This window comes from Kogia breviceps, chromosome 8 (assembly GCF_026419965.1).
Source record: "Kogia breviceps isolate mKogBre1 chromosome 8, mKogBre1 haplotype 1, whole genome shotgun sequence".
Classification (NCBI taxonomy): domain Eukaryota; kingdom Metazoa; phylum Chordata; class Mammalia; order Artiodactyla; family Physeteridae; genus Kogia; species Kogia breviceps.
In genome coordinates this window covers 81,167,010-81,182,205 of record NC_081317.1, presented here as the reverse complement: position 1 = coordinate 81,182,205, position 15,196 = coordinate 81,167,010, and the positions used below count along the sequence as shown (strand labels likewise).

Here is a 15,196-nt window from a genome sequence, read left to right as displayed (position 1 = left end):
TGTATACCGAGAAATTATCTCGATGAAACTGAAGATGAGCTTTTATAAGGCAAGTAAAATCGAAGGTGAGTATAGACATAGGAAGGACAAAATAAATGACATTATAGAACTCAGAAAGTCTATGCTGACTTTTATCATATTATTTTTAATATACCACTACAAGTAACTAAATGGAATCATCTAGAACTCCACAGTATGCAATGGTATAGGAGAGAAGAATGGGGGGCTGAGAATAAATACAAAGTTTTCTGGAAGAACATGATCTCTTTTCCAAAGAAAGAAAAACATATATATGGTATTTCTTGAGCACCTGTTATGTTCCAGGTATTGTGTCAATTGCTTTATATGCATTATCATCTCACTTAGCACTCATAACATCTTTGTAAGTAAATACCATTATTGACCTACTGTAGATGAGGAAATGGAAGCAGAGAGGTAATTTCATCTAAATCAGGTCAGAGAGCAGTAAATGACAAATCTTAGACTCAACTCTAGACTAAGTTGCAAGCCCATGTATATTAAACACATAAAAACCCTCTCATGCTGATCTTAACACATTTAAATGAGTCACCGCTGCTTTTCCATAATTAGATGTGCAATGCTAGGAGTCAGAATAATTTGTTCTTTTTAAGAGTACTTCTTTTGTTACTGCCTTAACTCTAAAAGTAAATGGTCTGTTTTAAAACTAAAGTCCTTGTTTTCCCAGATTAAAACCTTGAAAGATCCTCAATGGAAAGTTGAATAAATTATGGTATCTCCATACTCCAAAAATTTTGAAAGAGTAAAATAAATGAGTCCTATCCTATGGATTGCCCCAGAAGGATATGCATGATACACTGTTAGGTGAAAACAGCAACATGCAAAGACATATGATCCCCATTTGGTATACGAATGTGCACAGGAGTATGGGAAGATATAGTCCATACTCCTAGCAATGGTTATCTAGTTGGACAGGAAAATCTATTTAAATTTCATCATTATAGTAATGATCTACTGTAACAGGCATGGATTACTTTTATAATTAATGATGAGCATAGACTAAGTTTTTAAAATTTATTTATTTCTGAATATAATCTTTCTATATGTCTGAATAACTTTCTCAGATCATCTTGTTTCTAATCTTAGCTCTTTTTTCCTTCCACCAACGTACCACACTGTATTTGTTTTATATATTAGACTTCCAGTTAAGATTTCCATTGAATGAAAGATTCACTAGCAATAATACATTTGAAAACCATCGGTCCATATCACCTGATTTAACGATAGCTACTGAATATAGGACATTCTCTCTCTATATATATATACTAATGAGGCTATGTGTACTACTAACATAAATAGATTCATTTTAATGAGAAATTTCAGGTTGCTCTTTATTATGTTAAGAGTCATACACATACAGTTGAAAATTAAATATGAACTACACATGAATGACTTAACTTGAATAACCATTGTACTGATGACACAGAGAAAAGAATAGTAATGTGCAGCCCAAGGTTTTGGTAATGAAATCACCAGATTACTGGTGATTAAAGGAAAATGCTACCCAACAACTTAGTTTCAAAGGATTCTAACATAGCTGAAAATTGACAGAGCTAGAAAAGTCTGAACCAAACCTAACTATAGTTAGAAAGTGCATACAGAACAAGTGCAGAAGCTTTCCCTCCAGTCTCTTTCAGAATAACCAGGAGACGGCTTAGCTCAGTCTTCTGATTAAAACCCTAACCCCAATCCCACTAAGGGGGAAGAATCGTAATTATTTGTACTCCAGCTGCAATGTTACATTAATCAACTGTATGCATTCCACTATTTCAAATCTGGGCTGAATTTATAACAACCCTATGGTTAGCATAATTCACATTAAATTAAATTCAACAAACATTCACTGAGTACTCACTAGAATTCAATGTACTTTTTGGGTTTTGCAAAGCCCATAAAGGTCCATAGAGTACAAGCTCTGCTCTTCAAGAACTTACTATTTAGTGAAGAAGATACATGCAAAACTAACTCTGACAGAGAGCATGATAAAGACTCTACATACCAGGAAGAATACAAAGTATAGGGAAAATAAGGTAGGGATCACATACACTAAATTCTAGCTTGGGCAGTGAGAAGGTTTCTGGGAAGAGGTAGCAGTTTAACTGAAGTTTGATGGTCAAATAGGATTTGTCTGTATAGTAGTAGGTCATGGGAGAGAGTCAAAGACCACATACTGTAGAGAAAGCAGTATGTGCCAATGGGTAGGAAGAGTGGAGCATGCTTCACAGACACACAAAACAAACCTATGGCTACCAAAGGGGAAAGGGAGGAGGTAAGGATAAACTAGGAGTAGAGGATTAACAGATACAAACTACTATACAGAAAACAGATAAGCAACAGGATTTACTGCATAGCACAGGGGGCTATATTAAATATTTGTAATAACCTATAATAGAAAATCTGAAAAACATATACCTAGCTGGATCATTTTACTGTACACCTGAAACTAACACAATATTGTAAATCAACTATACTTCAATTAAAAAAAAAAAAAGAGTGGAGTATGCTTATATTCCTAAAAAGAAAAAAGAGATGAGGAAGCAAAAAGAGGTTAGGCCCAGATCAACAATGGCCAAACATGAACCTGATTAAAATGTATGTTTTAGATTCACAGATATAGAGAACAAACTAGTGGTTACCAGTCAGGAAAGGGAAGGGGGAGGGGCACGATAGGGGTAGGGATTAAGAGGTACAAACTATTAGGTATAAAATAAACTACAAGGATATACTGTACAGCACAAGGAATATAGCCAATATTTTGTAATAACTATAAATGATTATAAACTTTAAGAACTGTGAATCACTATATTGTAAACCTGTAATTTATATAATATTATTTATTAACTATACTTCAATAAAAACTTTTTTAAGATAAATTTTTTAAATGTATGCTTTAAAGCACCCAATGGTGCATTCACGAGTAAGAAAGAGAAAGGAGTTGCTTCTGGTGGAGTATTACAACTATATAGCCCTTATTTTTTAATTTAATTTAAATAAGAGGATTTCTCAAAATCTGTAATTTGAAACAGATATTTTATTACATTAGATTATATGGTCAATTTGGGGGACAGGAGTGGTGAGTTTTTTTAGTGAAATCAAGGAAAATGATGATGAATTAAGCTGCCTGGTTAGGGAATGTGGGAACAGAAAAATAATATTGTCCTGGGACAGAGGTGAAGCTAGGGAAGGGACTACACAAGGGAGATGCCCAGAAGGGCATTTTTGGATGACCTATCAACACCAATTGGAGGGTTTCAATATCTCCAATTCTCAGTCTCACAGCTTCAAGAATTTATATCTCCAAATCCAAAATTAACATATTGATGAATATTAATGATGTTAATATTCATATTAATAAATATTTCTTTTCAACAAATCTAAGCATCCAAATATACCTCTGTTCTCATCAGAGGAAACTCTCTGTCCTTAACTTATTTGCAGGACAGATACAACACACAATCCTGTCTACTGACTCAGCCTAGCGCTCCATGCATTCCTCTAGACTGGAGCATCGGAAACTCACTGTTTCAGAGGTGGCTTCATATGAAAATCATCACCAATCGACACAGTTTGAGCTGAGGTGCTTTTAAAATATACAAATAGCTCATGCAGCTCTATGTCAAAAAAATAAGCAACCCAATCAAAAAATGGGCAGAAGACCTAAATAGACATTTTTCCAAAGAAGACATACAGATCACCAAAAAGCACATGAAAAAATGCTAAACATCACTAATTATCAGAGAAATGCAAATCAAAACTACAATGGAGTATCACCTCACACCAGTCAGAATGGCCATTATTAAAAAGTCTACAAATAATAAATTCTGGAGAGGGTGTGGAGAAAAGGGAACCCTTCTACAGTGTTGGTGGGAATGTAAGTTGGTGCAGCCACTATGGAAAACAATATGAAGGTTCCTCAGAAAATTAAAAATAGAGTTATCATATGATCCAGAAATCCCACTCTTAGGCATATATCTGGAGAAAACCGTAATCCAAAAGGACACATGCACCCCAATGTTCATTGCAGCACTATTCACAACAGCCAAGACATAGAAGCAACCTAAATGTCCACCAACAAAGGAATGGATAAAGAAGATGTGGTACATATATACAATGGAATATTACTCAGCCATCAGAAAGAATGAAATGCCATTTTCAGCAACATGGATATATCTAGAGATTATCATAGTAAGTGAAGTAAGTCAGACAGAGAAAGACAAATATCATGTGATATCACTCATATGTGGAATCTAATTTTTTAAAAAATGAAACAAATGAACTTATTTACAAAATGGAAACAGACTTACAGATATTGAAAACAAACTTCTGGTTACCAGAGGGGAAATGTGGGCGGGAGGGATAAATCAGGAGCTTGGGATAAACATACGCACTACTATATACAAGATAGATAACCAACAAGGACCTACTGTATAACACAGGGAACTCTACTCAATATTCTGGGATAACCTATATGAGAAGAGAATCTAAAAAAGAATGAATATATGTGTATGTATAACTGAATCACTTTGCCGTACACCTGAAACTAACACAGCGTTGTGAATCAACTATACTCCAGTAAAATAAAAACAAAGCAAAATAAAACACCTACCATTCTAACACCGTTTTCAAACGCTTGCCGGGTGAGTGGAGCTGGTCCATCCACAGTCTTGCCATCGTCATCCGGGCCCCAGCTCGCACTGTAAATGTGCACATGCTGAGGATTGAAGCTAACTGATTTTGCTTCAACCATATCCGTGACGTCTCCATCCAGCATTCGAACTCCTGTAAGACAGAAAGGGGAAGTAGTTCTATCAGAAGCTTCACCCAAACAGACCAAGATGTATTTCAATTATAGCATTTTTTTTTTAAGGAAAGAATAACCTTTAAATCAACACTTAAGTCAGCATATGTTCCTCAGAAAAGGATAGTGCAAGACTTTTCTGAAGCTTTTTGGGGGGGGGGGGGAAGGAAGTTACATTGCATGGAGAAGAGCAAAACTTCTTTAAAAACTTTTTTAGCCATTGTTCTCTTTTTCTAAGTTTCTACATTCTTTCCCTTCTCTTTATCTCTGGCTTAAGGGATATCTTTGTCTCTTGACAAAGGGAGCCTCAAGCAATCCATCTTCCCTAAACTTCTCTTCATTAGGTACCTTGTGCTCATAACTGGTATAAAACATTCTAACCTCAGCAGTCTTAGAAATTTGGAAAGCCGCCAAGTTAGAGTGGTCCAATTTCCTCCATATTTAATATTATCTCCTAATCTGAAATACTGATGTGAACTTAATATATTACTTCTTTGCCAAGTTTTTTTGGGGGCCTCTCACTGTTGTGGCCTCTCCCGTTGCGGAGCACAGGCTCCGGATGCGCAGGCTCGGCGGCCACGGCTCACGGGCCCAGCCGCTCCGCGGCATATGGGATCTTCCCGGACCGGAGCACGAACCCGCGTCCCCTGCATCCACAGGCGGACTGTCAACCACTGCTCCACCGGCGAAGCCCTTTGCCAAGTTATTATAAGTCAAATAATAAATGAGAATGCCCTCTGTGCATGTTACACATCAAATCATTCTCAAAGGGTTTTGGCAATGTTTAGTCATTAATTTTCATGTAAGTATTCCCACCAGACAGATAGGAATTTATTATTAACCTTAATTTGCAAAAATAGACACTAAGATACTAAAAAAAATTGTCAAATACAAAGCTTTCTTTTTTTCTTTTTATTTTACAGCCACGCAATAACAACAAAACACCTAATAAGTAAACATGTCTTTCCTTCAGCTGAAGCTAAATATCATCACTGAGACATTGTATTATTTTAAAATTATGTCCTTATAGCCCAAATTTACTCCTTAGGAAAACGCTGTTATCTAGTAGGATTTCAACTTCCTTTGGTTACCAATAAATGAGGATTAAATAATAAAACCCTAAATCAGGCAGCTTTAGAGGCTATGTGGTTTGAGGTGGGAATTCTGGTGGAATATAAAAATATTCTTGAAGGAACCATATCTTCTTTGTGCTTTTAAAAAAAATGTTTAACTTTTAACTATAAAATCACAAACACAGAAAAACAGAAAAAAGGACAATGAACCCAGATACAGCCAGGACTCAATGACTGTTAACATTTTGCCACATTTTCTTCGTCTAAAAATATAAATATTAGGCTAAACCATTTTAAATTACATGACAGATATGACACTCTATCCTTTAATATTTTTTCCAAAATAAGGGGGAAACAAACACCCACTCTACCTTAAATTTCCCCAAAGCATCCCTAAAGACGATGCATTTGGCTGCTGTATCTCTTGACTATCTTTTCTTCTAGACTTGTGTATTTTTAAAGGAGATGTATAGAAACAGGTGGTGTGGAGAACAAAGGTTTTGAACAAGTCCATTTAAAAATTACGGAATGTAGGGCTTCCCTGGTGGCGCAGTGGTTGAGAATCCGCCTGCCGATGCAGGAGACACGGGTTCGTGCCCCGGTCCGGGAAGATCCCACATGCCGCGGAGCAACTGAGCCCGTGAGCCGTGGCCGCTGGGCCTGCGCGTCCGGAGCCTGTGCTCCGCAACGGGAGAGGCCACAACAGTGAGAGGCCCGCATACCGCAAAAAAAAAAAAAAAAAAAAAAAAAAAAAAAAAAAAAAATTACGGAATGTAAAGCATACTTAGAAAGCTTTTCAGCAGTTTATTTTGTGGGAGGAAAATACCCAGCAGGATGCTCTGCACATACTGGGTCCTCAGCAGCCATTGGTTTGTTTTGATTTGACATGAATATTCAAAACTCATCTGCATAGTTTATACCAAATAAAGATGAAATGTTTCATATGCTTACTTCTATTTAAAAGCATAAAATGGAACTATTTTACAATCCAATCAGTATGTCTAAACACAGGAGTGTCTACCCAGCACCTGAATTCAGTTTCTACACCATGAAATTTATGTGACATCCATGAAAACATGCTTGATAAAATCATATCTAGAGCATAATATTAATTTTCCAAAAATTGATAAGAATTTTATTTTCTCAAGTTTAAAAATGAAAGGTTACTTTTTCTTCCTTTAACTAACTGCAAGCCTTCATGCCTTGGGTCTGAGGGGTTAAATTTATAATTTAGAATGTTCTTGCTTTTAGGATGAAAGAACATTTGTCAGGCATTGCCATTCATTCATGTTTTTAGAGGTCTTGTTTAGCTAAGTGAGCAGTTTATCTGTGAACTTCACAAGTTCATCCCTTCATTCCCTCAAGGTCAGAAGTGCTGCGTTAGTACTGAATAGTAATGATAGGGACCTGGGTGTGTGTCTGTGTATGTGAGTGTGTGTGTGCTGGACAGCAAGTAGGGTTGACTGGACAGCCACTGTGGTCATCCAGCTATCCTGAGGAGAGCAGGGGCCTCCAGCACCCTCACGATTCTTCAGAGGATGTCTGTCTCCTTTCCATAACACCTCCATGAACCTTGCCCTTGATACACAGCAGATGCTCTCAGCATACTGCTAATTACTGGTTAATAAGCTGCCATACTCTAGGAATCCCAGGTGAAATGAAAGAAAGAAAGGTCAAATTTACTGACGAATGACACAAAAGACAGTCTCAGAAAACCTTTTCTTAGCACCGTCATTATATACCCCAATTATTTCATGTTATAAGACATCTACATTAACCTTATAAAGGACCATCACTTCTATTTTTTAAGATCCAACGCTGTTTACCATTTGGAAACAAATAGTGTATTGGAAACAAGGATGTCAGCCTGGTTCCAGGAGCTTCAGCTTATGAAACCCTTCAGGAGATGCTTAGAGGAACGCCTTCAAAGCCAGTAGGACCTATACCATTTCTTACAATGTTTTCTTCCTATTTGTGCGTGGCTGTGTCACCAGGCTATACTAAAAAAGATGATTACAAATGGGTAAGTAAGAGTTTGTTTTATTAATATCTGAATTTACACTGCTTTGGTTGGTCCTTGTAGTAAGTATATGTATATTTGAGCTTGTGTATGTGTGTGTGTGTGTGTATATATATATCTATAACCTGCAATTATTAATGGTAATAGTATTACTATACTCTGGGACTACAAAAGGAGATTTTACTATTTACCTTTTAATTACAATTAAAAGAAACTTTTTGTAAAGCCTATGGAAAAGAAAAAGAATATTTTCTGCTTTGACAGAATTTCAAAGTGCTTCTTTCCATAGAGATATTATGGCCTGGTGTTTATATCCTTAGTTCTTTCTGACCCAGGTACCAATTGTACAATTGGTATAGATGCTAATGACCCCATCTTCGTTACTGGACAACCTTTTCTCATTCCTATTTAAAGAAAGAAATGTCTGTGTTTGCAATGCTTTAGGGGGGCTGCTTAATAATGCAGGTTAACACAGTCATTTTGCTGTCAGCAGTAGTTGAACTCTATTATGCAAAAATATGCCTGTCATTAGTTCAGAAAAGGGTTCTGAAAACCAGTTAGGGTGAGAGCTCTTGGCTTGTTTCTACAACCACTCGTGTCTGTTTCCCATACCTCCGATCCTGGCGTTGAAAGCAATGCCAACTGTGCAGTGAGAGTTGTTTGCTGCGGCGGCCACTTCTCCAGCGCAGCGGGTCCCGTGCCTGCAGGGAGAACACACACACTTTCTAAAGGAAGACACCTCATTCTCCCCAACTCAACACATCCTCGACACCACTCAGACTTCAAAGTGGTGAAGAATGTAGCAAGCTGTAGGTGTTTCTGGAACTTCTTACCCAAGTAGCACTAAGTCTGTCCATGGCAAACTTTTAGCACTTAATTACATTCTGTTTTGGATTACATTCTTGTATGCTTATTTTTGATATCTTGCTATCCCAACCAGAAAATCTCCTTGAAGGCTAAAATCAAGTTGTATGTTCCTTTGTATTCTCTGAACTTTCGATGTCCAATACGGTAAACACCAGCCACATATGGCTAATGGGTACTTGAAATATGGCTAGTGTGACCACATCTTAATTTTTAATTTTAATTAAATTTAAAAATGAGTACTCAATTCATTTATTAGAAAATTTAAGAATGTGGGTATGAGAAACTACTTTTTAAACAGGAAATTAAAATATACATCAAGGATCTCCAAAGAAAATTCATCATCTAAGATGGGATTGCTGTAAATACACACTGGATTTCAAAGATCTTATGTGAAAAGACAACATAAAATAATGCATTAGTAGCTATTTTATATCAATTACATGTTGATATATTGTACTTAATAAAATATATTATCAAAACCTATTTTACCTGTTTGTGTTCACCTTTTTACTGCTTTTGTAAGATGTGGCTGCCAGAAAAGTACAAAATTTTTCTGAAAGATATTCCCTGTTATTTCTCACCACAGTAACTTAGTTCTTTAATCAGAAAAATCATTTAGCTGAAAGGACTTCTAAGATCTTATGCAAGGATGGCAAAGAAGCGTCAAGTGCAAAGGACAATCTGTTTAGAAATGGTGGCCTAATACGGTGTGTGCTGAGAACAATTCTAAGGCATGGCTAAGCCCAGAGAAAGAAGGCGAGGACTGACGACTAATGCTTGCCCTGGATGCAGGAGGGGGACGTGACAACCACTGTGGTGTGTTTCTTTGCTAATGAAGTCAATGCTCACCTCCCTTCCCACATTTTTAGAGATGAGGGCACTTAAGGAGGCCCTGAGATGTAAAGAGATCTGTCAAAAATAGCCCAACAGTGACTAAAACTCAGGACCCCAAATTCTGTTCTGGTACTTTTTATTTTATAGCATATTCTACACACTCATCATGGGATATAACTACTGTCTATGCAACTATAAACAAGTAGCTGCTTACAACTGATAGGTAGGTACACACCAGTTCACACAAAAGAGATATATCCTGCTTTTTCCACTTAGTAATATCATGCATCTCTTTTTATGTAAAGATTAATCTATATATTATTTAAATGGTTAGTTATTCTATATAATCTATAATGTTTATATAGAAATGGCATATACCTATATACATATCCCTATATGTGTGTGTGTATATGTATATATATATATATATATATATATATATATATATATATACACACATATACACACACGCATCATAATCTTTATTTCTGGAAACTTACCCATTTTTTCACTAGTATCAATGAGGCTACAAAGAACAGTTTTGTACATACAAAATTTTGTATACCTTGGGACAAATTTCTAGAAGTGGAATGAATGGATCAAAGAGTACAGAGTATACTGTCACACTGTCCACAGAAGATAAAAGTAGTATAACCGAACCTCATAAAAACTGCAAGACTGATAACTAGTACTACAAAACACCAAATTTTAATTCATGACAAAAAAAAGACAGGCCATAAGCCAAGTTGAATGACAATATGAAGAACGGAGAAAATATCTGGACGAACCCCTGTGTACGTAAACCTCTAGGTATGAGTTTTCAATCTTTTTCATACTTACCAAGCAGACTTGAAAAATATTATCTCATTGTTGCTTCCCTCTTTATCCCTTCTGATTACATTTGATGTTGTACATCTTTTCAAATATTTATTAGCTATTTCTATTTCTTGCTTTCTGAATAACCTCTTCATGCTTTTTGCCCAAATCACTTATTGCCTTTCCATCATACCTGTTGCAAATATATTTCCAAATGCTTTATTTGGAACGTAACAATCTTATTTATGGCACTTTTAGGTTGTCACACATAGTTATTTAATTTTGATGTACTCATAATTATCTTGCCCTCTGATATTTGGTTATACACTTTAATCATCAGAAAAAATGATCTTTTTTAAAAAAATATTTTTGTAAGCCCCAAGCTAAACTACTAATTTTCCCCTGAGCATAGTAATTATTTACTATGAATCTTCATTAGCCTTACTGCATATTACTTCATGGTGTAGGTTATTTTTATTCAAATGTCAAATTCCCTTTATGAGTCTACTGTTTTTATACTTCATTGGCTCTATTATTAATTAATGCAAGTTCTACAGGATCATAAGGACCTATGCTTTTAATTTGGCTCTGGTTTATTCTTTGGCCCATGGGTTACTTAGAAGTATGATTTAAATTTTTCAAGTGTATGCAGGTGTTATGTTTTTTATATTGATCAATAACTTGATTACCTTATGATAAAAGAATATAATTTTTATGAAGCAATCATTTGAATTTTGTGAGCTCATAAAGTGGCGAAGCATATGATCAACTTTTATAAATGTTCCATGTGCTTGAAAGGATGTATATTCTCCAATTGTTCCATATAAGTCCATTATGTCAAGTTTGTTCATTATATTGTGGATTTGTTAATGTTCTTTGCAGTTCTATCAATTTTTATTGTATTTAGAAATGAATTATCAAGTCTTTCTAGTGCAACAAACTGTTTATGAATATGTCATAACACTGTGGTTCTTGCAACAAAAATTAAAGATATCTGGTTAATATTTAAATTATAAACCACTTGATCCTTTTAGTTTCATATATTCTGTGTTCATATTAGTATGCCTCATAAGTAGAATTATGTTTTTTTGAAGCTAGGCTATCTTTGACTCAAGAGTCAGTCCATTTACAGTGTCTATGTATTCATATATTCATATTCATTTCTGTATATTTTTCCTTGTACTAGTTTGGATGTTATATTCTATTATTTAATGGTTATCCTAGATATTTGATAATAGATAGCTAAGATCACAAACACTAAAGTTATTAATACTTTTTTCACCTTTTCCCAAACAATGCAGACTTTAGAATGTTTTAACTGATTATCCACCGCTTGACATGATCCCCCCATAATTACAGTTCTACATTGGATTTTTTAACTCTAGAAATCACCCACTACTGTTCTACTTTAAACAATCAATGTTTAGATTTACATTCTTTGCTCTGTTTATTTTTGTAGCTCTTATTTCCTTTTGGGATCACTGATTTCTTTCTGAAGAACATTCTATAAATGTACGCATCGGAGAGGCTTTTGGTAGCCTCAGAAAATGACTTTATTTTACTGTTTGTTTTTTTTTTTTGCGGTACGCGGGCCTCTCACTGTTGTGGCCTCTCCCGTTGCGGAGCACAGGCTCCGGATGCGCAGGCTTAGCGGCCATGGCTCACGGGCCCAGCTGCTCCGCGGCACGTGGGATCTTCCCGGACCGGGGCACGAACCCGTGTCCCCTGCATCGGCAGGCAGACTCTCAACCACTGCGCCACCAGGGAAGCCCCTTACTGTTGTTCTTAAAAACTAATTTCACTGGATATAGAATCCTAGACTAACAGCACTTCAAAGATGCCATTCCACCAATTTTTAGCTTCTACTGCTTCTGGTGAGAAATCAGCCATCTGGCAATCTAGTTCTCTCTGGATGCTTTTCAGATCTTTGTCTTTTCTATTCTGCAGGTTCATGAAGACGTTATATGTCTGTATTGTAAAAAATTCTTTCTTGGAATTCCTCAACCTGTAGTTTAATATTTAAATCTTCAGAAGTCTTAGCTAGTACCTTTGTAAGCTAGTACCTTGATGTACTGCCTTTACATCATTCTATGGTTCCTCCTATCAGAATCCCCATTAGACCTTTTCACACTATCTTAATCTTCAATCTCACCTTCAGGCTTCCCCCATCCTTCTCTCTCTCGGCTGTGTTCTGTGTAACCTGCTCAGTCCTATACTTCACTTATCCTGTCTTCGGCCATGACCAACCTGCTACTTAGTCCATTCATTGCATTCTTCTTTTCACTTATTTATACGTTTTACTTTTTAAAGTTCTTTTGTCAATTCCACCCAGTTAATCTGGATAGTCAGTTTTTCTTAAAAATACTTTTCAATATTTATTTCTTGATGCATATGAATTATATATAATAATTCTAAATAGGTGAATCTAATTCTGCTATTCGTTTTTTCTATTGGCTTGTTTTCATGGTGATGTTTCCCCCATGTAGTTGGTGAATTGTCAAATTACGAGATCATGTTGTTTAGGCTTTTATCTTTGTGAATTCCTTGAGGATGGTATGGAAAACTCATTGTTTTAAAGAAGATTTAAATTCACTTCTAACACGTATTTTGGGCTACACCAACCAGGACCTGTTCCACCAAATTAAAAATGTGGGCCATACAAGTAATATGGATTATAGGTGCAAATTCCACAAGAGAATTTAGTTATTCTCCAAGGTAGTTATTTATTTATCCTCTTGCCCTATCTATCACCCAGGGAGAGAAAGTCAAATACATCCTCTGTCTCTCTGTGTAGGTTTTCTTTTTCTATGGTTATTGCACTGAAGATAGTACCTCAGGGGTTCCGTTTTATGCATAAAGCTTCTCTCACCCTTTGGACCAAGGTCTTGTCTCCTGCCATCTCTGGACTTTTAAAAATCCACTCCAGCCTGGCTGGCATTGGTTGCTCACCCTGGGAAATGCCTAGTGTCTACCTGTTGCCCACGTAGTTGATAAATTTGCACTTTCTCAGAGAAATACTCTGGTAACCCATTAGCTCAACCATGCACTGAAAAGTTCTTTAATATTTTCCCATGAGTTTTAGATATAGTGTGATAGGAGAGATTTAATTGAATATCTGTTCTACCATATTACTAAAAAACAGAAGTAACATGGTTCTGTATTTCTAAAATGCAGTAAAGCCTTGCACATATTATGTGCACCATTAATGTACAGTGAACGTTTGTAAGTGAAGAACAGAGTGACTATTTTGTTTATAAAAACATTCCTTGTAAAGATTTCTGTACAGGGCTCTACCTCATAATATATGGGCTATTTTGGGGAGACAGGGAAGTTATACTGTACTGTTGACACATATATTTTAAATATCAGTTAAATCATATATTGCAGCATGCTGTAATTGAGGGTCCAAACTGCCAGCTCAACTACATTTAAACAGCCCACTCTTCAGATGACAATGATCATTACTCCAAGTAAAGTACTAGTCATCTTTTTTATTTTTATATCCTAGTTGGACTCTGTCTTGACATGGATTTTAAATAGATCATAGAACAATGGATATCATCATGACCTATTCAAGTACGTGAACATGATTCAATTTCTTCCTTCTCCCAAAGAACAAAGGGTGGTTAGCAAAAAGTATACTCATGATGTCAATAAATATGAAAGTCACAAGTCAGACAAAAGTCTGTTTTTCAGTTGTATTTTTCTTCAGAGATGACAGATTATGAGCATGTAAAGTATTTTCAGCATAAGAAGAAAATTTTAGTAGATTTTAGTCCAGAAAGCAATACACTCATTAGATTATGTTCTGACCCACACGCACCTAAATGCAAACTTTACTAGCCACGTCCCACGTAATGTCCCTTGGAAATGAGTCAACTGTTTAGCTTTCTTGCATATGTTCACAATATTACTAAGACACATATTTTCTGAGACTTCTAGAAGATAACCCAATTATGTAAATTATAAGGATATATAAACCAGTGACTTAAATCGTACATCATCTAAAATAAAGCACATGTAGACTAGGACTTAAAAATGCATCACTTCTCTGAATCTCTTAAGGGCATTGCTGCCAGGGCCCCTAGTAAGTGTAAAACGTATTATATAATTTTTACTTGAATAAACCATTTGGCTTAAAGAGCATTTTGATTTAAAAATCATGTCTGTCTGTGTCCGATGGCTTTTTCTTACTCAGAAAAAAATTTATTTTTGTCATCTGCTATATTACCCAACAAGAAACCACTGCAATTACAGGTCTCAACAAGTTTTACCTTGGCTATCTGATTGAAAAGGTGGAAAATAAGATCAGAGAATGCCTGTTAACTCATTTCTATAATATTGTGAACACATACAAGTTAGGTGAAGTTAGTCTAGAGTATAAATTTGTGGGTTCTACTAAATCTTGCTAGGTAGTAAAATACCGCCTTTACTCCTTCGTTTGCTTTCTCCCAGTCCTCTAGTCACCGCTAGAACTGAACTTCTTTGTGAACTTTGTGAACTTCTTTTTATTTCATATGAGTTAGTGGGGATGGAAATATTAACTCATTTGAGATTTACCATGGATCTGAAAACAATATGTGAATGAGCTCAGCAATGGACCAGAGACATCAGGACACATGCAAGAGGTCTCCCGTTAGTTATCACGACATTGCTTGAAAGTCAAACTTATACTTGTATGGAATCAAGCAATGGCAAGTTGGAGAAAGACTATTTTCTATTTCATTTCTTTCTTGGAACAAACATCTT

The 15,196-nt window shown here is 35.9% G+C and overlaps 1 protein-coding gene across 2 annotated transcripts in view; it reads right to left on the bottom strand.

Annotated features, from left to right (window-relative positions):
- The window catches only part of PCSK5 (proprotein convertase subtilisin/kexin type 5), a 464,407-nt gene that overhangs the window by 289,756 nt on the left and 159,455 nt on the right, over window positions 1–15,196 (bottom strand). For both annotated transcript variants that reach the window (XM_059071201.2, XM_059071200.2), the window contains exons 6-7: window positions 8,543–8,631; window positions 4,646–4,818 (exon numbers count right to left, since the gene is read on the bottom strand). In XM_059071201.2, the coding sequence (XP_058927184.1) occupies window positions 4,646–4,818; window positions 8,543–8,631 (262 nt within the window). The remainder of the gene's footprint in view (window positions 1–4,645; window positions 4,819–8,542; window positions 8,632–15,196) is intronic.